General features: G+C 40.4%; 1 protein-coding gene across 1 annotated transcript in view; it reads right to left on the reverse strand.

The window, feature by feature from the left end:
- Positions 1–7,970: 7,970 nt before the first annotated feature.
- The window catches only part of slc30a6 (solute carrier family 30 member 6), a 169,364-nt gene continuing 151,275 nt past the window's right edge, over positions 7,971–26,059 (reverse strand). The window contains exon 15 of the mRNA XM_087991219.1: positions 7,971–9,878. Coding sequence (XP_087847345.1) covers positions 9,369–9,878 — 510 coding nt within the window. The 3' untranslated portion in view covers positions 7,971–9,368. The remainder of the gene's footprint in view (positions 9,879–26,059) is intronic.

A 26,059-nucleotide genomic window follows, 5' to 3' on the forward strand; every position in this document is an offset into this window, starting at 1 on the left:
TAAAATCATGAGGGGCATGGATAGGATAAATAGACAAGGTATTTTCCCTGGGGTGAGGGAGTCCAGAACTAGAAGGCATCAGTTTAGAGTGAGAGGGGAAAAATTTAAAAGCAACCCAAGGGGCCACTTTTTCACACAGAGGACGGTGCGAGTATGGAATGAGCTAACAGAGGAAGTGATGGAGGTTGGTATAATTCTAACATTTTAAAGGCGTCTGGATGGGTATATGAATAGGAAGGGTTTGGAGGGATATGGGCCAAATGCTGGCAAATGGGATTAGATTAGATTAGGATATCTGGTCAGCATAGACAAGATGGACCAAATGGTCTGTTTCCGTGCTGTACATCTCTATAATCTATGACCACACACACTGGGAGAAATTTGTACCGTATATAAGATGCACTGCAGTAATTTGTCAAGCCTCCTTTGATTGCACCTCCCATACCTGTGACTGTTGTTGCAGAACCAAAGGGATTCTCAAAAGCTAAAACAGAAAATGCTAGAGAAACTCAGCAGCATCTGTGGGAAGAGAGCAGAATTAATGTTTCAAGTCCAGTGATTCTTCATGAGAGCCCTTATGATGATTCTGTCAGACATTCACCAGCAATTTTTGTTTTCGTTTCAGATCTTAGCATCCATAATTTTTTGTTTTATTTTCAGATTGTCAAAAGGGTTGTCTGAGGGAATTGTGGTACTATTTGTGAAGTTTGGAAGGCTAAGGAACATGTGGAATTTGTAAGAGGACATAGAAATTAGAAAAAATGCAGCCATGTCTATCTTTCCCACTTTTTGAAACACTAAAAAGATGAAAATGTAGTTGTGTGTGTATAATTAGCTCAGTTGGCTAAATGGCTGGCAGAGATATTAAATCAGGTGTCTGGAGTTTCATCCCCTTTCAGGTTTAAGTGGACATGAGTTCACTCAGTCTCACCTCCTTACCCCATGCAAAAACTACGCCACTTGCTGTGGTTCAGTAAACACAAAAAGAGAAGAAATAATGAATGGCATTCTCTAAGCTTCCTTTTCAATCTCTGTCAGCCTTCAACATGGCTGACCACACCATCATCCCTCAACACCACCACTCCACTGACCAATTCACTGGGACTCACTTGATGTATCACCAGCAATGATGTCATAACTGTGTTTTGATTTTGGAGTGCCATTAGGGTAATTTTGGGTCTTTGTGACCTACCCGCCGCAGTTGGGAATGTCATCCACCGACACGGGATTCCGCTTGTACACAGATGATATCCACCTCACTCTCTCTTCACTTATGGACTGAGGTCAGATTTTAAGTAAGGGATGGTAACTGGTGTGGGACTCCACTGGTACATGGTAAACACAAACATCAGTGTAATGTGGCTGTCAGTAGCTTCATATTTAGAATTTCAAGTTTCCCAACCAATTAGTACCAGCAGCCATGATGACGACCATTCTGCCCTGACCCATTTCCGCCCTTTTGTTATCCAGTGGTGCTGACGCTCACAATGCAGATTGCACGACAAGCAAATCCTTGTTTAAATGAACTCAGTGTCTGATTGAGGATTCCTGCATCAGGAAGGAGGGGGTGCACTGACAACTGCCCTACCTGTTCTCACTGTCAAATCCCATCTCCCCAACAGCATATCTCCTGCAATCACTCAGTCACCCCCACTGTTGGCAGATGGGAGATTTTCATTGGGCCCTTTCTGGCCCCAAATTAATTGGGGAGAACTTTATTGATGTGGGAATCTGATGAGGGTACTTCTGTTCAATTAATGTTGAATAGTGCATCAAAAACTGGCACTCTGTCCAATTCAGTTGGTCCAGTCTTAGTAAGGGCAGTTAAAATTGACCTCATATGTTCATAGAATCGTATAGCACAGAGGGGGCCATTTGACCCATCATGTCTGTACCAGGTTCTGAAAGAGCTACCCACTAGTTTCGTTCTCCAGCTATACCTTTGCAGTCCCCTAAATTCATCACATTCAAATATATATCCAGCTCTCTTTGGAAACCTCTTATGGAATCCGCCTCCACCACTCTCCCAGGCAGCACATTCCAAATCCTGAAAATGCTCTGAGTAACGAAGTTTCTCCTCATCTTATTCCTAGCTCTGTTGATGCCAAACTTGATTTTGTGACCCCCTAGTTACTGACATTCCAGATAGTGGAAATAGAATACCCTTCTTTATCGCTACATCGTTGACTGTATTGGCGCCACCTCATGCCAGGATTTGATGGTGGAGGAGGCCCAGGACTCTCATGCCCTTGGCAGAGTGGGAGGGGAAATTGAAGTGATCTACCACAGAATGGTGGGGTTGTTTATTACGTGTATCCCAGAGATATTCTCTGAGATGTTCCGCAAGCTGGTGTCCTGTCTCCCCAATGTAGAGGAGACCACATCAAGAGTAATAGACAGTCGGTGAGGTGTTTGAAGGTGCAGGAAAATGTCTGCCGGATGTGGAAGGATCCTTTGCGGCCTTGGATGGAGGCAAGGGAGGAAATGTGGGCGCAAGTTTTACACCTCTTGCAGTGGCTAGGAAAGGTGCTAGGACTGGGTTGGTGGGGTGTGTGGACCTAATGAGGGAGCCGCAGAGGGAATGGTCTCTGCAGAATGCCGAAAGGGGTGGGGAGGGAAATATATCTCTGGTGGTGGGGTCTGACTGTACGTGGCAGAAATGGTGGGATGATGCATTGGATCTAGTGGTTGGTGGGATGGAAGGTGAGGACCAGGAAGTTCTGTCCTTGTGGCGGTTGCAGAGGTGGGGTTCAAGGGTGGAGTTGCGGGAAGTGGAGGAGATACGCTGGAAGGCATTGTTGACCATGTGGGAGGGGAAATTGCAGTCCTTGAAGGAGAATGCCATCTGGGATGTCCTGAAGTGGAATTGATCCTCCTGGGAGCAGACGCAGCAGAGGCAGAGAAATTAGAAGTCAGGGATAGCGCTTTTACAGGAGGGGGAGTGGGAGGAGGTGTAGTCCGGGTAGCTATGGGAGTTGGTAGGTTTGGAGTAAATGTTCGTGTTGAGTTGGTCACTAAAAATTGAGATGGAGGGGTCCAGGAAGGGGAGGGAGGTGTCTGAGATGGTCCAGGTGAACTTGAGGTCCAGATGGAAGATGTTCGCGAAGTTGATGAACTGCTCAACCTGGGAGCATGAGGTGGCGCCAATACAGTCATTGATGTAGCAGAGGTAAAGGTAGGGAATGGTGCCAGTGTAATTGCGGAGGATGGACTGTTCAGATGACTGGAGGAAGAACACCTAATTGTCTGCCTTGGGACCTTCCAATCACACAGAATCAATGTCGATTTCACCAGTTTCCTCATCTGCCCTGTCCCCACCACATCCCAAATCAACTCCTCCAACTCAGCACCGCCCTCTTGACCTATCCTACCTGTCCATCTTCCTGCCCACCTATCCACTCCACCGTCCATTCTGACCTATCAACATCACCCCCACACCTTCATCCACCTATTCCAGTCCTAGCTACCTTTCCCCTGGCGCCAGTCCTCTCCCATTTATCTCTCAACCCCTTTGGCACGCCCCCTCCCCCTGACACACACACACACACACACTCCTGATGAAGAGCTTTTGCTTGAAACATTGACTGTCCTGCTCCTCGGATGCTTCCTGACCTGCTGTGCTTTTCCAGCACCTTACATTTTGACTCTGATCTCCAGCATCTGCATTCCTCACTTTCCCCTAGATTGTTACCCTATATTTACACATGAACAGTCCTTGACTATAATATTGCCTCTTACAGAGTCAGGTACCAGACTGTCAGTGTCTCTGACACTCAACCTTTTTATGTCAGCCAGGGTTCCCTGATTGGATCAGATTTACAGCCCCAATCAGAGAACTCATACTGTCTGAGGTTCACATGTCTGTCCTCATGACAATCACTACAGTCACCTTTCAATCTTCTCTGTTCCAAGTAGAACGAGCCCAATTTCTCTTATCTTTCCTTATATCTAAAATCCCTCATTCCTGGTATCATTTGAGTAAATCTCTTTGCACTCGCTCCAAGGCTTTAATATCCTTGCTTAAGAACTGAACACAATATTCCAAATCTGGTCTGTTCAATGATTTGTAGAGGTATAGCATCACTTCCTTGCTTGTATACTCTATGCTTCTATCTATAAACTCAAAGTTTTTTTAAAGTCTTCTTAACAATTGTTTCAATTTGCTTGGACATCTTCAAAGAATTATGCATTCGAACCCTGAGATCCCTCTGCTCCTATACTCCCCTCAAAGTTATACCATTGAGCCTGTATTGTCTCTCCAAGTTTCTTCTACCAAACTGCATTACCATACACTTCTCTGCATTGAAATTCATCTGCCAGGTCTCTGCCCATTTGGTCAACTTGTCAATGTCTCTCAGAAGTTGCTCAGCATCAATCTCACTATTCACTATTCTACCTAGTTTAGTATCATCTGCAAATTTAGAGATTTTGCCCTTAATACCCACCTCTAAATCAGTTAGATAAATCAGAAAAGCAAGGGTCCCAACACCAATCCATGGCTAACACCAACTTCAACTTGTCTCCAGTCTAAGAAATACCATCTCTACTTACCCTCTTTTTCTATCTTTTAGCCAACTTCTAATCTATGCTGCCAAGGACTCATCAATCACAAACATTTCTAATTTGCTAACCTACCTGCTATATGGCTCTGAATCAAATGCTTTCTGAAAGTCCAAATATACAACATCCCTGTCACTACCATCATCCACTACTTGTGTCACCTTGTCAAAGAGCTCAATTAAATTTGACAGACATGACCTGCCCTTGGCAAAGTCATGTTGACTGCCTAGTATTAACTTATTTTTGTCCAAGAGTATGCTTACCTCAACCCGTATATGGCCTCCATCAGTTTTCCCACAATAGCTGACAGGGCTGTTGTTTCCTGGGTTACCCTATGCCACTTTCTTAAAAACGGTGTCATATTTGCAATCCTCCAATCCCCAGACTAATTTTGTGTTCAGAGAGGCCTGGAAAATTTCTGTCAGTGGCTTTGCAATTTGCTCCTTTACCTGTCCCAACAATCTAGGATACATCCCATCTGGACCTGGTGACTTCTCTACCTGGAATACTACTAGCCTTTTCAACACCTCTTCTTTATTTATCACCACATTGTTCAGTTGTTCAACACACACATTTTTAACTGGGCTGTTGTCACCATTTTCAATTTACTCATTGTTAAACAAAACGTTTATTGAAAAATAAGATAAAAATGAGCCAATGTGTTCCTCTAGAATCATTTGATTTTCCTCCTTAGGTTTCATCCCTTATCATGCATTTGTCTGGTATGAGCCTAATTATCATGTTCAACTAATAGGTTGGGATAGTTGATCCGAAATGAGCTTCAAGAGAAATGTTTCCAAGGCAGGATGTTTTAGTGAGGGAGTTCTATGGAGTCGTACTGAAAAAATTGATAGCTTTGCTAGAGAGATATAAAGAATAGGAGCAGGAGATCATTCATTCCCTCGAGCCTGTTCCGCCATTCAATAAGATCACGGCTGATTGGTTTGTATTTCAAATTAATCATTCCCAGCTACTCTGAACACTCTTTGATTCTCCTGCTGAACAAGAATCTATCCACCATTTTCAAACAGAGCCACCTAGGAAGCATCCTTTTCATATCCATCTTTTCAAGACATTTCAGGGTCTTATATACTTCAATTATGTCATAGAATCATAAAGTCCTTATGGTTTGGCCCGTTGAGTCCACACCGACCCTCCAAATAACATCCCACCCAGACCCACTCCCCCACCCTATACCCATAACCCTGATTTCCCATGGATAATCCACTTAGTCTGCACATCTCTCGGCACAATGGTCAATTTACCATTGCCAATCCATCCAACCTGCACATCTTTGAAGTTGCCTCTTAATCTTGTAAACGCCAACAAAAACTAGTCGAGGCTATCCAATCTATCATAAGACAACCCAATCATTCCAGCTATCCATCTAGTAGACTTTTTCTGAAGTGCCTCCAATGCATTTTCATCCTTCCTTAAATAAGGAGACCAAAATTGCGCACAGTATTCAAGATGTGATCTCATCAATACCCTGCATAAATGAAACAGAACGTCCTTAAATTATATTCAATTCTCCTTGAAATAAAAAAATTCTATTAACTTAGCATGTTACATTTGCATTTTAACCATGATTTATGCATCAGAGCACCTAAATCCCTCTGTATCTCAGATTTCTGCAGTCAATCTGTTTTTAAGCAAAACTCTGCTTTTTTAATTCTTCATGCCAAAGTAACAACTTCATAACTTCCCCCATTATACTCTATCTGGTAGATATTTGCCTAATCACTCAACTTAAGCATATCATTATGTCTTCTCCTACCTTGACATGATCTATGAATTTAGCTACCATGTCATCATTTCCCTTGTCTAAGTCATTGATGTAAATTGAAAACGTAATGCTCCAGCACAGATTCTGCAGGATTCCACTCATCATATCCTGCCAATTAGGCAAAGACCTATTTATGTATATTCTGCTTTTGGCCAACCAGCCAATCCTCTATCCATGTAAATACGTACCCTCATTCCTTGAGATTTTATTTTTCCGTCTTCAACTCCAACTTATTTTCCAGCCCTGAGCAAACGTTCTGAATGGGTAGGCAACACATTCTTCTGGACTTTCCCTCCTTGCTGCAGATAACTGAATCTTTCTGCTTACTACACTATTATCTGCAGCTACTACACTCCTTGTTGTTCCTCACACTTCAATAACTTCCTGAACTACAGTCAGTTTGCACATCCATGTTGCAAACAGACTCACCCAAACAGGCTGAAAGAACCTCAAATTTATTGGAAATTGGAAAAGGCTCACACCCTTGCACTCTGTGTCTTCTTACTAGCCTCACTCACAGCCACACCTTCCCATCCTTGACCACAGGCCAACTCAGAAAACCCTATCCTAAGTAGTATGTGACTGCTTACAGGTACAAAGAATCCAGGTAGCTTAACACAATGTCTTCAGTTCTGTCTCCAGCTCATAAATCCTAAGCTGAACTTCAAACAGATGGTGCACTCCAAAGCTGAGGCCAAGAAAGGGATAGAGACAGAGAAAGAGGAGAATGAGCAAGGAATTTAGGACAAATCAAGGGATGTTGAAATGGGTTGGGAGTGTGAGGAACGTAATTGCATGGAACTTAATATCTTAGCAGTTTCTAATAAATTGGAGTTAAGGATTATTATAATACTTTAGTCTGGGGACCGTAAAGACATACTACAGTAGTCGAACTAGCGGCCAATAATATGGATGTGGATGTAGTATGGATAATGATTTGCTTCAGTTAGAGCAATAGATCTCAAAATGTGGTTTACAGACCACTCGTGGCCCATGAGAATCCACCAGGGGGTCCATAAACTAATTAAAGTAATGGTTGAGGTATCAGGTCGAAACACTCATATCACTATTTGCAGACTGTTTCACAACCAGACTGGGTCCCGTGTGTGTACAGTGTTAGGCATCACAAGTGCCAGCATAGCTTTTGAAGCAAGATTACGTTACATGACGCGCACAATTGCGCAATTGGATTTTCAACATTTGTGGGCTGCAAACAAAGAACAACTGCCGGAATGTGGTATTAACATTTTTCTAGTTGAATTTTATCACAAGAAAAAAATGGGGTACGAGAGACAGGTGATCCCCAGATGAAAAGTTTGAAAACCACAGAGTAACAAAGTATGGTTAGTAAAGGGAGGTCTTCCAGAGGTTGTATTTTATCATTTTGTGGAATACGTGGCACAAATGTCCCGGATACTGTCAGTCATTAGCCACACAGTTTGAAAAAGATCCATCTCCTAAATGTACTTATAATTTGAGGAGAGCAATTATACTTGGACAATAACGCCCTTAATTCCATCTAATCCGTTATTCCTATGAACTTTTTAGGCTCATGACTACTTGGACAGTCATGCTAGATGCTGAAGATAAAAACAAAATGATTCTCAAAAAATACTTTGGCTCATTTTAAAATAATACTAATATTTTATTGCAAATTTAAATATTACTTTTAAAAATCTCATTTTAATACAGCATGAATCATATCAACACAAAACTACTGCTGCTCATTACACAGCTTTTCAGTTTGAGTTTTCACTTTATTGATCAATATAACAGTAACACATAACAAAACATACAATCTTTACCATGCTTCAGTTATAACTGAACCAGCATTGTTTTTGAGAAATATCTGGTTTTGTACATTTTGGTGACAAATATACCACATATCTATATTAATAGTGAAAGCAACAGCATATATTTATAATAAGAGCTGTTATAGCAATAGTATTTAAATACAAAATATTTTCATGTATATTTCTCTAGAAAAGCCCTGAACAAAATGATCATCTGTACAGTTTATACAGTTTGTTTCTCATAACACAGGAATGAAGGTTTTATCTAAGAGATATTTACAGTGACAGTCCAGTACTTATAATGAATATAACCAGACAGCAAAATCAAAACTGACTAATTATACTTGAATACCTGAAGGAACTTCTGCACATAATGCATGGATACCCTGGGTTCAGAAACAGAGCTACATGGACCGTTCTTCCCTGAAAGTCAATCTATTCACCCAAATGGATGGCTGGTTTGCCTCCAAAGCAAGAATATGTAACTTTAAACTTCATTAACACTGAAAGCAATAAGATTGTTATTTTCCTGTGTGAATTAATATGTCATATTCATTTCTTCAAATGGGTTAAATTTCATTGGCACTGTAAATGTTAAAGTCTTGCAATGCTCGTTACAGTACATATGAAATGGATCTGCAAACTTTGAAACAGGCATCACAGGCAGAGTAATTGACCGAGTTGCTGCAGTGCTTCAAAAAGGCATTTACATTACTCAATGAGGTCACCTGAACAATTAAAACGTCCCCCAGTGATATTGAGTCCACGATACTTGCTCATGGACCACAGTTCCTCAAAGGTCGGAAATTTTATTTAATTAGAAGCATTAAATCAAGAGAAGAGGTCCATTAATTTGTCAGTAGGATACTATCTTTCATAGTCTGATGGTCAAATATATGGAGACGTATTTTAGGGAATTTCTAGACCATCCTTGGCAAAGTACTTTTTTTCTAAGCACTTTGAAAAGAATACATAAATATTTCAGAAAGTAAATAACCTCTTTTTAATGTAATACATTCCACATATATTTGGAATTTGTAAATGCATGATTTTAAGCAAAGATATTAAGAACATAAAATATGACAGAAATGATCTCACCTAGTCTATGGAGGTAATAACACAAACCTATATGATCCCCAATGTAAAAAAAAAGTTCCTCACCTAAAAATTTTAATTTAAGAGGAACTAACTTGAAGCATACCTTTGCATCATGCACCACTGCAATGTACTTATGACCTGAACTGGTTAAGATGACCTTGAGTGCCTGTTCCATATCTATTTGGAATATTAAACAATCCAGTTCTGAATCCCTGAGTCATTCCTGTTGCAGGTCTCCCAATGCTATGGGGAGCACCTCCATATGAAACAATTCCATAATTGAGACCTAAGCCATAAGGTCTAGTTGGTGGGGCAGTTGGTAGGATGACTGGGTTGATGTTCTTGCCTGGTGTGTTGAAGGAAAATTCAGGAGGAGGACTGGATGGTTTTGCTGGGGTAGAGGTGATTGGGTTCATGTCATCCATAGGTTTGACAGCTGGAACTGGTGCAATATTGGCATGGTCCAAGGGATTCAGTATATTGCTCGGGATTGATCCTGTAACCAGTAACGGTCGAACCCAATCATCCTTAAATATCTGAACAGTTAAAGTTTTAACAAGTGTGGATAGGCGGTTGGTCACATGGGCCAGCACCAACTGTTCATTTGCATCTCTCCTGATCCGGACGTGTACAGAGCCAGCCTAAAGAGGATAAAAGCAAAACCTTTTTAAAAATATGTTCCAACTCTAATGAGAAAACTCAAATCTTTTAAAAGTTCAATCAGGATCTGAAGGAACGTAGATTTCTGGTAAAACCTTGCAATCAATTAATAAAAGTTCCATTCAATACATTAACCAGCTTTACATCTTATAAGCCATTTCCAGCATTGCCTATTTTTGCTTAAATGCGTCTCATCTTTTCAAAACCCATTTAAAAGTTATGGAGGATAGACAACAAAATCAGCGCATAGAATACAATGCCTCATTCCTGAGGAAACATCATTAGTCATTCAGATCGAATTAGCTTGGTAGAATAGCCTTGCTATTTTGTACACTGAATATCTTTAGCAGGTCCTTAATGTGTCAATTTTCTAAAGATGTCAGTTTGTGCCTGAATTTGAAAATAAGACACAGGTAGTGCTGCATATTTATTATTCTTCATTATTCCAATTTTAGTTTTAAAATGCTTCCCTTGGTTGGTTGCCATAAATATTAAAGGTGAAAAATTGAGGGACTTGTAACAGAAACCAATCAGTTACTGCCAATCAGATTTTGCTCACCAGTTAGAAACCTTCTATTTTGTATTTGGATGTGAATTATTATACTGCAGTTTAGGGCTCAATCTTTCCTTATGTAAGATTGAAAAATCAGAACAGCTTAAAAAGATAGAATGGAAACAATACTCCTTTAAAAGTTGACCAGAGAAATCTATGAGAATCAAAGACCCACGTCACCCATGTTCTGCCAGAGTTACTTGGAATTTTTAGCCACCCTGAGAAAGTGGATGGTTATGGCGCTGGGGCTGGAAGCAATGGGTAAAGGGAAAGAATTTAACGGTGAAAACCTGCATTACAAATTCTATAACTCAGACTTTTAACTTAACTGCTTTGGAAGTCACTTCAACAGATTTAAGCAGGGAGCTTCAGATTTAGATTTTTGTGGCAAAATGTGCACCTAATTTAAGCCATTTTTAAGTGATTGATTACTAAATCTACATAGAAATGTGACAGGTTGCTGTCATTGATCGGGCACAGCTTCAGCTTTGTGTTGTATAGTTTTAAGCAACCCAATGGGCCTTTATTGAAGAATGCTTACTATCCAAACACTTGTTTTGTGAGCTAACAACATCATAAGCACAGTAGGAATCAGCAGACTTCAACAAAGTCTGAAGAGAGAGCAAAATAAATTTGATATCACAATAGGGTAATAATGTAATAAAAGACAAACTCCTCCCTGTTGCCAACATTGTAGGACTGTGCACAACAAATTTGATTTCTTAGTACCAAAAACAGAAATTGCTGGAATAACAGTTGCTGAGTAGCACAGTGGCTCAGCGGTGAGCACTGCTGCCTCACAGCCAGGGACCAAGTTTGATTCCAAGCTCAGACGACTATCTGCGTTGAGCTGGCACATTCTCCCTGGTTCTGAATGGATTTCCTCTGGGTGCACCGGTTTCCTCCCACAGGATAAAGACATGCAGGTTAGGTAGATTGGCCATGCCAAATTACCCTGGAGTGTCCAGGGATGTGCAGGCTAGGTGGGTTGATCTTTGGAGGGGCAGTGTGGTATTGATTGGTCTAATGGCCTCTTTCCACACAACAGGGATTCTATGAATTTTAAGAACTCAGCAGGTCTGCAGCATCTGTAGAGAGAAAGCAGAGTTAATGTTTCAGTTCCAGTGACCTTTCTTCAGAACTGATTTCAGCTAGGAAAAGTTTGGTACATACGCTAAAGATGGTGTGGAGGAAGCAGGGAGGGGAAAGTGATAGATGGTGATAGAGCTAGAGAGAGAGATAAAAACAGTTGGGCAGATAAAGGAGTGGGTAAAGGTCAGCCTGGGAAATCAATAGCTGCAAATGGGGCCAATTAGTGACTACGAATGAGTTGTTTTTGGTGATACACAAGTCTGGTGTGTGGGGGTTAGGTTAAGGGCATGAGAGAAGATGCTTAGGCCCTAAAATTTTGGAACTTGACACTGAGTTCTGAAGGATGCAGCATCCCCAGGCAGAAAATGCGCTTGCACTGACTTTGCTTGAGCACTGCAGCAAACTTGAGACAGAGATAGTGGCCAGAGAATACAGTGGCATGATGAAGCAGCAGGCAACAGGAAGTTCAGGGCCATTTATGCAGACAGAATGTAAAGCTGTTGCCCAGTCTGTATTTTCTCTCCCCAACGTAGAGCAGACAACATTGTGAGCAGTGAATACAGTTGCTAAATTGAGTATTGCAAGGTTCTACACAAAGCCATGATCTGACAAACAGCTACATGACAATGAGTAGACAAGACAATTTTTAAAACAAACGTACTTTGGCTTAGGTATAAACATTGATCAGGCCAAAAGACAGGCCATCCTTTCTATTTAGTGAATTGTTCCGCAAAATCTTTTATGTCTACATAAGAAAGATGTGCTTTGGCATGAAATCCCACCTAAAGCACAGCATCTCTAATGGTGCAGCACTTCCTTAGCATAACAATGGAGAACTGTATCAGTCTATATTTCTATGCTCTATAGTGTGACTTGACTTTACAGCCTTCAGTTACCAGGGTAAGTGTGCTGCCGCTGACCAGAGTATAAAAGGTATTTACATAAATACAATAAATGAAAAAAAAGACAGATATTAAACAAACCAAGCAGTAATGGATATTAAAATTATTTTCAGCATTTCTACCTGGCCAAATAGCTTTAAAACAACAGATACATCCACAGCAGTGACATAAAGATGCCTTATTTGTATAACAAATTATATTTAGGTGTTAATGACAATCTTGGTCAGTGACCTGGATGTTAATTGAAGTTGCCAAAAGCCTTTTAATATTGGACTTGTTCCAAATTTTGTTCCACGGTTGATATCATCCCATTCAACAATCCTGAACTATCCAGCTGATCCATGACTGTCCTCAGAACAAGGCTCCAGCTGTTCAGTATATGAGTCTTTAGCAATGACCGTTGTTTACATTGTTGTAATCCTTAAATCCAGATCTTAGTGGGGCACATTAAATACAGTATATTAATGTGGAGCACTCAGATCATATGATTAAAATCCAATGGAAATTTCAACTTCGATCTAGTTACTGTCTTTGTTACCATTATGACTCTCATCTGACATGGTCAAAGAGATTGCACAATCTTTTATGTATGTGTATTGGCCATTATTGGAATGAGCTTATGGTATTTCTGTCTGCCTTTATTTTAAATACTGAATAGCCAGGAATAACAGCTTTGGATGTTAAATTTTTGAACAATAAAAGACTAACTATATAAAAAAAAGTAATGATTGGGTGACATTGCAGTGCATGCTGATTACAGGGAGGATTCACACTTACGGAAGGATACACGAAATGACATATTTGAAGGGTCCAGAAACAAAGATGAAAGATGATTATCTGAAGTTCTTGAACACAGTGCTGAATTTTGGCAAGGAAAAAAATTAGAAATGCTAGGGGTAACTCTGCCACTTATTTATTGCAATCACAATTATTGTATTTATGTAAATACCTTTTATACTCTGGTCAGCCTACAAAACTGATCAGGCCAATTTAAATGCAAGTTAAAAGCCTCAAGCATGAGTTTCTGCAATTTTTTTAAACTATGCTCCTTCAAGACCAGTTCAATCAAATCAGGAATAAAAACAGAAAATATTAGAAACATACATCAGGTCTGGCAGCATCTGTGGAGAAATAAGCAGTTAACATTTTAGGTTGATGCCATTTATCAGAACTATTTGGAATGTTAACTCAATTTCACTCTGCACATATGTTGTCAGAACTGAATATTTCTACCATTTTCTATTCTAAGATTTCTGGCAACAGTGACATTGTGTTTTTGAATCAGTTAAATCAGGTCTTAACCACAGATTGCCTACATACCCAGATGATCAAAATAGAGTGTCAACGTTGTCAACAATGCCCTCCAGCACACCTCCTCCACTTCCCGCACCTCTACCCTTGAACCCCACCCCTCCAACCACAACAAGGGCAGAACCACCCAGTCCTCACCTTCCACCCCACCAATCTCCAGATACAATGCATCATCCTCCACTATTTCCACTACCTACAAACAGACCCCATCACCAGAGGTATATTTCCCTCCCCATCACTATCAGCATTCTGCAGAGACCACTCCCTCTGTGACTCCCTTGTTAGGTTCCCACCCCCCACCAATGCATCCTCCATTCCTGGCACCTTCCCTTGCCACCGCAAGAGGTATAAATCTTGCACCCCTCCCCACTCACCTCCATCCAAGGCCGCAAAGGATCCTTCCACATCAGACAGAGATTTTCCTGCAACTCCAAGCACCTCAGCTCTGTGTCTGTTGCTCTCGATATGGTCTCCTCTACATTGGGAAGACAGGATGCCAACTTGCGGAATGGTTCAGAGGCCATCTCAGGGACACATGCTCCCAACAACCTCACTGCCCTGTGGCCGACCACTTCAACTCCCCTACCCCCACTTTTTCACAGATCCAACCCTTCAACTCAGCACCGCCCTCTTGAACTATCCTACCTGCCCATTTTCCTTCTCACCTATCTGCTCCACCTTCCCCTCTGACCTATCATCATCACCCTACTTTCATGTACCTATCGCCTTCCATGCATCTTCCTTCTCCCTAGCCCCAACCCTCTCCCATTTATCTCTCTGCAACCCCCATTTCCGATGAAGAGCTTATGCCCGAAACATCGACTTTCCTGCTCCTGCTGACTGACCTACTGTGCTTTTCCAGTGCCACACTTTTTGAAAATAGAGTGTCAGTTCAATTTTGGGTTCAGGAAAACTCTTCCACCTGTTATAAATTCCTTAGCTACACAGAAACTAGTTGGCATGATTTTAATTGTTTTTATATCACAAACATTTAGTTCACTAATAAACTGACCAGAAGGCCAGTTGGTGAGTGTGCATGGCACCTGATCGTTGAGTAAATATCCTCCAAGGCAGCCTTTGAGACACACAAAAGCAGAATTGCCAAACAGAAACTGATAGCCAAGTTCCGTACCCATGAGGACTGCCTCAGGTGTGATTTTGGATTTACGTTGCGCCAAATGTAACTCCATCATAGTGTTCTATATTTGTAACATCTTCCTTACTGTCCTGTTTTGACACCATCATCTTGATAGCATATTATGAACTCTTTACCCTAATTAGTTTGCACAGGGTTGGATTATGTATTAATTTGGTTAGTCCCGCTGCATGCAACTCTTACACCTGTCATGTTATTCCAGCCATTTGGTTTGTCTCCAGCACAATCTTATTTTTATTTTTTTTGTAATTATCTCTCTGCTTCAATCAATTGGATCATAGATCATCCCTTGCTATTCAGCTGCTGACACTTTTGATCACCTGAAGAGACCTATAATTCAGCCTGTCGACACTCCACTCACACCAGTTGTACAAGCTTTTGATTTCTTTGCCTATCATTCTGTCCCTTCACTGTTCGTGATGAAGGAGCAGCATACCAAAAGCTCGTGATTTCAAATAAACCTGTTGGACTATAACCTGGTGTCATGTGACTTCGGACCATTAAAACAGCAACAGTATGGGCTCGATCTTCACTGTAGCAGAGGTAGACTTGGAATCTACCCGTTTGCCTTGTGTCTAAATGGAAGGCAATGGCAAACCACAACTAGCAAAAAGAAACTGCTAACAGCTCAGTATGAAGCATTAGCAGACACTGAGCTAAGCACCTGTCTTTGCATGGAGCAAAGAAATCTGAATAGTATACATTGAAAGTATTACATGTTTCAAAGTATTAGATAGACTTTTTAAAATCACTCATTTTCAGTGACTTTAAGTCAGGTTACCTATATAGAGGTCTATTAGGCATTCTTGTTTTTTGTGATACAAATATTTAGTTTTATTAGCAAGAGGAAAGAACATGACTTAAATCTATCAATCATAGAATCAAAGTACAGAAGGGGCCCTTCATCCCATGTCTGGACTGCCATAAATATATTACATATATTAGTCCCACTTTCCTGCACTAGGCCCATAGCATTGAACGTCATGACACTTCAAGTGCTCGTCCAAGTACTTTTTAAAGGTTGTGAGGTTTGCTCCCTGAACTATTCTCCCAGACAGTGTATCCTGGTGCACTTTTTGTTACATTACAGAGTGGCTCATGATGGATTTTAGGTATGCAATTATAGAAAATTTGAACTATAACCTAAGCAACACAATTTTATATTTTAGGAGTGCAAATTACATGTTATCAAAAATCCATAGTAATGGAAACGTGCAACTATTTTATCATGTTCCAGTTTCCAATGGTTTCCTCAGAGCTAAGGAATATTATAGGTAAGACAGATGAGTCAAGGTTGTTGACCAACAGGTGGAATTGAGCTGCTTCTGTCATCGCAGAGACTTGATTGAAGAAAGAGCAAGACTGGCAACTCAACATTCTGAGATACGGGACCTTCTGGCATGAGAGGAGAGGGTGTAAAAGAGGTGGTGGTGTCACATTATGAATTAAGGAGTGAGTTACTGCAGAAATGAGGAACAATATCTTGAAAGGGCCATCAAATTAGGCTTTTTAGGTTAAGCTTCGGAATAAAGAGTCCATTGCACCATAGGCCCACAAAGCCAATGAGGAATTAAGCAGTTATATGGACAATTTATTGTGGTGTGCAAAAATAATATAAGGTAATTACATTAGGGATTTCAACTATCCCATAATTAATTTGAATAATCGTAGTATAAAGGGTTGAGAGGGCACAGATTTTGTGAAACGCACTCAACAGAGCTTTTTAATGTCTATAAGTAGAAGGGCTAACAAGGTCTGGTGTTGTGCTGGACCTAATTCTGTTTTTTGAGGGGGCAGTGGACAGTATTTTGTGATAAAGACCAGTTCACCATAAGATTTACGTTTGTAATGGAAAATTTAAAATATGGTCTGCAAAAAAAGTACAGCTCTGGATTTGGGGGGCGGGGGGGAAGCAGAGCTTATTGAAATAAGGCAGGATCTGGCCAAGGACGACTGGGAATAACTACTTGAGGATAAATCTACAATGGAATAGTGGAAGCATTCAAAAAGGAATTGGGGAGATACAGGCCCAAAAATGTTCCCTTTACAGCAAAATGTAGGAGCAACAAGCAGATAAAACCCTTGATGTTGAGAAGGATTGAGACCTGGCTTAAAAAAGAAAGAGGGAGACATATAAAAGCTAAAATGAGAACAAATCAACAGAAATCCTAGTGTATTATAGAATACGTTGAGGAGAACTTAAGAAAGCAATTAGGTCGGCAACGTGGGCACAACCAATGGTGGGCAAGATTAGGGAGAATCCCAAGATATTATACAAATACATAAAGGGAAAGAGAATAACTAGGCAAAGAGTAGGGCCCAAGGGGGAAACATGCGATTGGAGCCAGAGGATATTGATAGTGTTAAATGAGTACCCAGACATTTGCCTTCACTTGGGAGGAGGAGAGAGGGACAGGAAAATGGACTCTGAGGTTCTTAAGAGGATTGTTAAAGGGAGTGAAGAGGCATTGGCGATTTGGCTGGTTTAAAAGTGGCCAATATCTAAGCCCTGATGTGTTGTATCCCGGGCTGTGGTGGGAGACAAGTGCAGAAGTTATCAGGACCCTGGTCTTGATTTTTAATTTTTCTCTGGTCACAAGGTCGGTGCCAGAGGACTAGAGCAAATGTGATTCCACTTTTCAAGAAGGGTAGTAGAGATAAACAATGGAATTACAGACCAGTGAGTCACGCATCAGTAGTAGGGAAACTATTACAGAAAATTAGATTAGATTAGATTAGAGTACTTACAGTGTGGAAACAGGCCCTTCCGCCCAACAGGTCCACACCGCCCTGCCGAAGCGCAACCCACCCATACCCCTACATTTACCCCTTACCTAACACTACAGGCAATTTAGCATGGCCAATTCACCTGACATGCACATCTTTGTACTGTGGGAGGAAACCGGAGCACCCGGAGGAAACCCACGCAGACACGGGGAGAACGTGCGAACTCCACACAGTCAGTGGCCTGAGGCAGGAATTGAACCCGGGTCTCTGGCGCTGTGAGGCAGCAGTGCTAACCACTGTAAAATTAATCTGAAGGGGAGAATTAATCTCCATTTAGAGAGGCAAGATTCGATCAGGGATAGTCAGCAAGGTTTTGTCAGAGAGAGGTCATACCTAACAAATCTGGTTCAAATTTTGAGGTGGTCACTAAATCTGCAGACTCAAAATTGACTTAGTGGTAGGATACAGACGGTGGTGACAGAAGGCAGTTTGTGAGACTGGAGGTCAGTATCCAATGACATACCAAAGGGATCAATGCTGAGCCCCTTATTTTTTGGCATACATTTGACAATAAAGACAGACATGTGGGAAGGATGATATGCAGGTTTGTGGATGACGTGAATATCGGCTGGATGGTTGACAGTGAGGAAGAAGGTCTTAGGTTACAGGAGGATATAAACAGATTTGTCGGATGGTCCGATCAGCGACAGATGAAATTAACCTAGATGAGTGTGAGGTGATGCACTTTGGAAGAAGAAACAGGACAAGTGAGTACTCAATGGTAGGATACGAAGAAGCTCAGACGAACTGAGGGATCTTGGGGTGCTGGTGCACAAAGTCATAAAGGTTGCTGTACAGCTTAATATGGTAGCTAAGATGACAAACGGGACATTTGCCTTTATCAGTCAAGGCATAGACTATAAGAGCAGAGAGGTATCACAGAGTGTACAGAATTTTGGTTAGGCCACAGCTGAGTAGTGTACAGTTCTGGTCCCTACACTATAGGAAGGATGTGATTGCATTAGAGGGGGTGCAGAGGAGATTCACAATATATTGCCTGGGATGGAAATCTTTAATTATGAAGAGAGGCTGGATAAGGTTAAGTTCTTTTCTTTAGAGTATAGAAGGTTGAGGAGGGAAATCTGACAGCAGGGATTAATATTGTGAGGGTCATGGATTGGATGGATAGAAAGCAGCTTAGCTGAAAGGTCACTAACAAGTGTCATATTTCTAGATTGGAAGGCAAGAGATTTAGAGGAGATTTGAGGAAAACAGTTTTCGCCCAGCTAGAGGGAATCTGAAATGCATGGCCTGGGAGGGTAGTAGAGATAAGTAACCTCATAACCTTTAAAGGGTATTTGGATGAGCATTTGAAAGGTCATAATAGGGCCAAAAGTTAGGGCCTAGTACTGGAAAGTGGGACTAGTTTGGCAGTACAGACTCAATGGGCTGAAGGGTCTCTTCCTTAATGTGTCCTATGAATATTCTCCTGATCAGGCTAGTTGACTGCCTTAAAATCTGTATGGATTTCCAATTTCCAAAAGAACATGCTAAGTGTTAACTGAGACTCTCCCTTCCAAGATTTGAAAAAAAAACAAACAGGTTGGAAAATAGTAGCCAGAAACTATATCCTCCCTCTTCGCACCACCCAACAAACGAACAATCCACACAAAATATGATGGTCAAGCAAGATTGGTGTGTATTCTAAGGGGAACAGATGTTATATTGTTCCAAGTCAAAGTGTTACGTAGCTTGGAGGGGAAATTGTAGGTGTTCCCAAACATTTGCTGTCCTTGATCTTCAAGTTGGTAGGAGCCACACGCATGGAAAGTGCTGCTGAAGCAGTCGACGTGATTTGCTACAGGACATCTTGTGGATAGTAAACACTGTTGCCACTATGCCTCAGTTATGTATGATGTACATTTTTAAAGTTGTGGAAAGCATGCTGACCAAGCAGACTGTTTTGTCCTAGGTCGTGTGAAAACTGAATGCTGTCGGAGCTGCATTCATTCAGGGCAAGTGGAGGATGTTCCATTACATTTGGGATTAGTGGTTCATGGATGTTGTTATGATCCCAACTGATGGCAAAACTGGACAAATCCGATCCCAGAGTGGAACCCTACTTAATAGATTATCAGTTTAATGTTGCTTTTTATTTACCATGGCGGTTAGTCACTAAACATATTCACAAGAGATTGCTAACATATCTTCAACAAAATAATGTAGAAATCTACCATACAAAAAGAAAAAAAACACACAAACAATACTGAGACCTGTTTAAATCAGTCTTCTTACACAGCAGAAATAAATATTTAACACTTTACCCCAACAACCACCTTATAAATGGTTGAAATCTCCACATTAAAACATGGTTGTAATCGGTTTATTTTTGGAAAAGTTTTGTACATTCACTTTATGCTGTTTTCTTTAGTAATGTCTCTTCCCAAGAACCTTAAACAAGTCACTAACCTGACTCAATTATTACTTAATGTGTTTCTTAAACTCATGTTTCCTACAGCCTTGTAAGCATGTCTTCTCTCTGACACCTCAATAGCCCTCTGTTCCATGGGCTTTTCACTTTCTGACATTGAAGGCATTCAGGACTTCTTTTCAGGCCAGAATGCTTCGAGACCACTAATAACATCTCTGTTGTTAGCAATCTCTGAATGAATGCACACTGCCAACTTCTTCTGGATTGTTATGACTGTTATTGGTCTCCTGTCACTAGGCAATAGCATTCTTTTACTCTTTTGCCCCCACCCCACAATGGACTGTTCTACTCAAGAGTTTAAAAATTTAACTACAAATGAACAATACAAATCTCCAGACAATGCAGTACACTCAAAATAAATCTAAAATAAACTTTTAAAAAGGCCTTTTCCTTCTTAAACCCACAATAAAAATATAATTTCAACTCAAAGCTGTAAATTTGTTCTTCAAGCTCTCAAACAATAATGAATTACGAATCTTCAGCACATGGTGGACTGACTCTGGAAGAGGAGGTGGTAATTCTCAGCTTCTGACTGGCTCTTGCTGTCATAGCATTTATATGCTAGCTCAGTTAAATTTATGGATGTTGTTGGTCATGGATTCAGCTATGGTAATAGCATGGAAATTAAAAAAAAACTTTCTCTTGATGGAGATGCTCATTGCCTGGTACTTGTGTTGCGTGAATATTACCTGTCACTTTCAGCCCCCACCCAAAATTTAGAGATTTTACTGCATGCAGACAGATTTTTTAAAGTATTATAGTACTCTAGGGAAGAATGATTTTAATAAATGATAACACACATTCTGATGGTCATTTACTTCCCACCCCCCGCAAATAGTAAAGACTGCTTGCATGAAGTTGCATGAATAAAAGTATGTAATTTACAAACAGATTAATGTGCTATGTTTGCAGGTGTAGAATCACATTTTTCAACAATTTATTTCAAATTGCAATCCCAGTTAAGGCATAGGTTACATGTATTGTGCACACACTCCTATCAATACTGCAAGTCACGGGTTAGCAACATAAGCTTTTACATTATATATGATTACACACAAAGACAATGAAACAATGCATTACCGTGCCAACACAGAAGTTTCATCTTATTTCTGAAGGTTCTATCATTTATGCAAGATAATCAATTGTGTGATCATTACTCAACATTATTCAAAACTGAATTTTAAAAATTCAACTAAGATATTAACAGACTAGCAAATACTGTGGATTGATTTTGAGGATGTAATTTCATCTCAAGAATTTAGATGCCTGATGAGTTTAGTTCTCATGATTTATAAAATATTGCCTATCAGATTACTGCCTTGCAGTTATTCCGTGTCATTACGTTCTACATAAGCAATAGAGGTGTCAAGCCATAAAGAATACTTTGAGGTACAAGCATTAAGTGGAAGAGGCTTTAAATGGACTGAAGTCACTGGGAAGATTAAATTAAAAATACACTGGGGACAATGGTGATGAAGGAGACAAAATATGAATTGCTTTTAAAAGAGTACTTTCAGGTAACCCACAATTTTAAACCATGAATATGTTTAAAAACCTTCTGAGAATATTGAATTAAATTCTCCATACATATCACGCAAAAAGCATTTCACACGAACAGGTGACAATGGCTTGGAGACAAGATGCTGCTTCTCAAATGTCGTGCCTTTTAGTATGCAGCTGCTTTTGTAAGTGAGCTAATAAGCAGTTATTTGTCTGAACAAATGATAGTTCTATTGGATCTGGTTTTAGAAAGAATGATGTTTAATCCAATCATTGCCACTTTTGCATTGGATCCTAAACCTGCTGCACAATTAAGGAGAAAAAGTATTTCCTTTGTCTATAAAATGAAAAATATTTAGGATCTGATATCAATTTGACAGTCATTGTTTGAAATATTTGTACCCATTTATTTCTAATCAAAGATCAAACAGCTGATTAGGACTTCAGGCTTCAGATATTACGAAAGAGAGCACCTTAGAGTAACATAATACCACAAAATTAAAATTTATAATGAAGTTTACAGAATTCTTCAAAGTATTTTTAATCTTGATCAAGTTATTAAAACCCCAGAAAACCACAAAGTGGTCAATTTCCATTTCAATTAGTTTCAAAATGGAAAGGCAGAAGAATGAACAGGAAACTAAAGATGAAAACTGTGCAGTGATGTTTTACAGTTCTTTATTTGCTTATGGGATCTGTGCGTTGATGGGTAGGCCAGTAGTCATCACTATTCCCAACTACCCTCAAGAAGTTATGGCAAGCAACTTTTGAGAAGCGTTGTAATCCATGTGGATTAGTTACACCCACCTCGCTAATACAAGGGTGTCCTAAATTTTTGATCCATCAACAGCGAAGGAACAGTGATTTAGCTCCAAGTTAAGATCGTGTGTGGCTTGAAGGTGAACTTGCATTTGATGGCTTTCCCATGTATTTGCTATCATTGTCATTCAAGGTGGTAGGGGTCATAGATTTGGCTGCTGAAAAAACCTTCATGAGTTACCGCACTGCATGTTGTTGTTGGCACAGTGACAGAAGTGTGTGCCAGCATAGGAGCGTGAATGCTTAAGGTGGTTGAAATCCATAAGGAAACACCAGCTTAAATAAAAACTTAATGCTTGGAAATAAACATACTGGTTTTACTGGACCTTTATTTTGAATAATACAAGACTGATTCAGAACAGTATGCCTCATTTGCTAGTTTTATTGTTTTTTTCCCTTGTGAGTGAAGTGCCTATTAATTTTATACTGCTTTTTTAAACTGGATGGTGTTGAGCTAGAGTGTCATTGAAACTATATTCATTCAGGCAAGGGGAGAATATCCCATTGCACTCTTGACTTAGGACTTAGAGAGGGTGAATAAGCATTTAGGAATGAGGTGGTAAGCTAACTGTTATAGAATTCCTGGCACTGACCTCACCATGTAATTGCAGTGTTTATGATTTGTCCAGTTCAGTTTCTAGTCATCGATATTTCCCAGGATGTTTGCCATGCATGATTCTGTGATAGCTTTGCTGAATTCTCCCACATCCTGATAGTCAGTAGACATGAGAGAGTTGGAGATTGTTTTGGCACCAGGTTGACCGTCTTGAGCTGCTTTATCAATGACCTTTCCTCCATCATAATGTCAGAAGTGGGGATGTCTACTGATGATTGTGTAATGTTCAGCATTATTTGTATTTCCTCAGATGCTGAAGCAGTTCATGACCAAATGCAGCAAAATCTGGACAATATTCAGATTTGGGTTAACAAATAGCAACTAACATGTCAATAGCATTCAAACAGCTCGACACCATCCAGGACAAAGCAGCCCTTTGATTGGAACCACATCCACAACATCCACTCCTCCATCACCAACACACTTGTGCACCATTCCTAAACTGCACTGCAGAAATTCACCAAGACTCTTAAGATAGCACCATTCAAACCCACAACCATTATCACCTAGAAGGACAAGGGCATAGATACCACCATCTGCAAATGCCCCTCCTAGCCACTCACCACACTGACTTGGAAATAAAGCATAGCTTTTTCAGTGTCACTGGGTCAAAATCCTGGAACTTCCTGCTTAATGGCTCCCAAGGACTTCTTTAGGTGGCTCGTCACCATCTTATCAATAGCAATCAGGGATGGGCAATAAATGCTTGTCAAGCCAGCAATGGCCAAATTCCATAAGTGAATTTAAGATGATTCTCAAACACTAAATCACTGTACTACTGATTGGTAATAAGTGTCATCAACCAATCAAACAAACTGCAATGTTGGGGGTACTTTAAGCATACAGACTACTGCACTCCAAGAAGAATATCCAATAGCACCTTCTCAAGAGCAACTAGACATGGGCAATAAAGGCAGAGTGCAATTGCTGTCCGCACCAAGACATATCTTTTAAACAGCAGCTGCCATTTAAGTGGACAGAAGATGCCTAATAAAAACTGAAAGTGCGAAAGAAACTCAGCAGTTCTGGAAGAATCCTTGGAAACAGTAACAGAGTTGGCATCCAATATGACTCTTTTTTGGAATTGAATTTCTGAGTTGATCTGCAGTACTTTGATTAGATTAGATTAGATTACCTATAGTATGGAAACAGACCCTTCAGCCCAATAAGTCCACATTGACCCTCCGAAGAGTAACCCACCCAGACCCATTCCCCTACCCTGTACGGACCCCTGACTAATGCACCTATAGGCAATTTAGCATGGTTAATTCACCTGATCTACACATCTTGGATTATGGGAGGAAACCAGAATACTCAGAGGAAATCCATGCAGACACGGGGAGAATGTGCAAACTCTACACAGACAGTCACCCAAGGCAAGAATTGAACCCATGTCCCTGGCACTGTGAGGTAGCAGTGCTAACCATTGAGCCACCATGCCACCCTAAAGACTTTAAGTTTTAAATTATGTGCCTCACAATACAAATAAAAGAAGAATGGGCCATAAAGATGATTTAGCTTTTACAAGATACCATAATGCAGTTCTAAAGAATGCTTACACTCGCCTAGCCGGCATTACACTCTAATCAGAATCAAACAACAATTAACTGCTCATTCAGTTATTTTGTTGTTTGTAGGGCTTTGCTGAGTTAAACAGGTTGCATGTTGATTTCTAGCTCTGCATGAACAATGTTTCAAAGCCTACAAATCAGTTGCCGACCATTGAGATATCATGCGGATGTAAGGCATTATATTAATACAAGGTTGATTTATTTGGTCTGAGTAACTTTGACACTACTGACAGAGTCAGAAATAAGACACCCAAATTGAAACTGTATGATCGTGCTAATGTGAAAAATTACAGAAGAACAAGCTATAGGCGGGGAGCATGGGAGGATGCTTGCTTACAGCATAAGCACTAACATGGGCTAATTGAGTTGAATAGCTTGCTTCTTTGATGTGTATTGATGTCTATCTTCATTCCTCACTTCAACTAAGTTGGCTGATCTCAGGAGAGCTCGAATTAGTGGTGGTAGTCCACCTGAGAGAGGGAAGCCCCCATTCTTGACCAAAGTTCAATAGATGCAAGTGGGTGAGTGTAAATGTACGCAAGTATGTTTCCAATCGGCTGTTAGTATGGTTTTGCTGGTCTCCGTACATAATCCTGGCTCACAAACTGTCCTTATATATTAGGACAAAAATTTGCATGAAGGATTGTTGAACATTGCAATGAAGGGATTCTGCATTCTAGAGAACAACACCAAATGTAAGTTACAGTCTTTAGGAATGGCGAGGCTAATAAAGTTGCTTCCAGCATTGTTTGTTAAATTCTCCAGCATACACAATGTCTCATAAACCATGTTTGAAGAATTTCAGATTCATGTTTTGGAGGGATATGGCCAGGAACAGGTAGGTGGGACTAGTTTAGTTTGGGATTATGCTTGGCATGGACCGGTTGAACCGAACGGTCTGTTTCTATGCTGTGTGACTCTGAGTAAAACACTAAACTGTTCTAATTGATTCCCTGATTCTAGATCATGACAGTGTAATATTGCAATCCTGGCACATTACTTTTCAACTATACAATTAAACATCTTCTAGATGGCATGCATCTTTAGTGAACCCAAAATTATCAGTCAATGCCAAATGGGCAGGTACAGACTACCTACAATTAACACAATACATGTACTTTATGAAATGCCAGTCATTCAATCATGTAAAGTTTTGAAAAGAGTATCCAAATAAGCTTCCTGCACAAAATTATTTAAGCAACCAAAGTCAAATACAATATGAACCCCAAATCAAAAGTCATTGTTCCTACTTTCACTCAACTGTATGGAAAACCATTTTGCTTTGCAGTGCCGATCCAACAAAACGCTTACCTCACAGTCACTAGGGATCCCTGCTCCCACAAGATCACCGTTTTGTTAGAATGCTACACTGCTTAAAGGCTGGAAACAAAATATATGTTTGTGTAGGACTTCCCTGGAGTGCA

The sequence above is a fragment of the Chiloscyllium plagiosum genome, unplaced genomic scaffold, assembly GCF_037043375.1.
Source record: "Chiloscyllium plagiosum isolate Xiang-an unplaced genomic scaffold, Cpla_swu_hap1 HiC_scaffold_10, whole genome shotgun sequence".
Classification (NCBI taxonomy): domain Eukaryota; kingdom Metazoa; phylum Chordata; class Chondrichthyes; order Orectolobiformes; family Hemiscylliidae; genus Chiloscyllium; species Chiloscyllium plagiosum.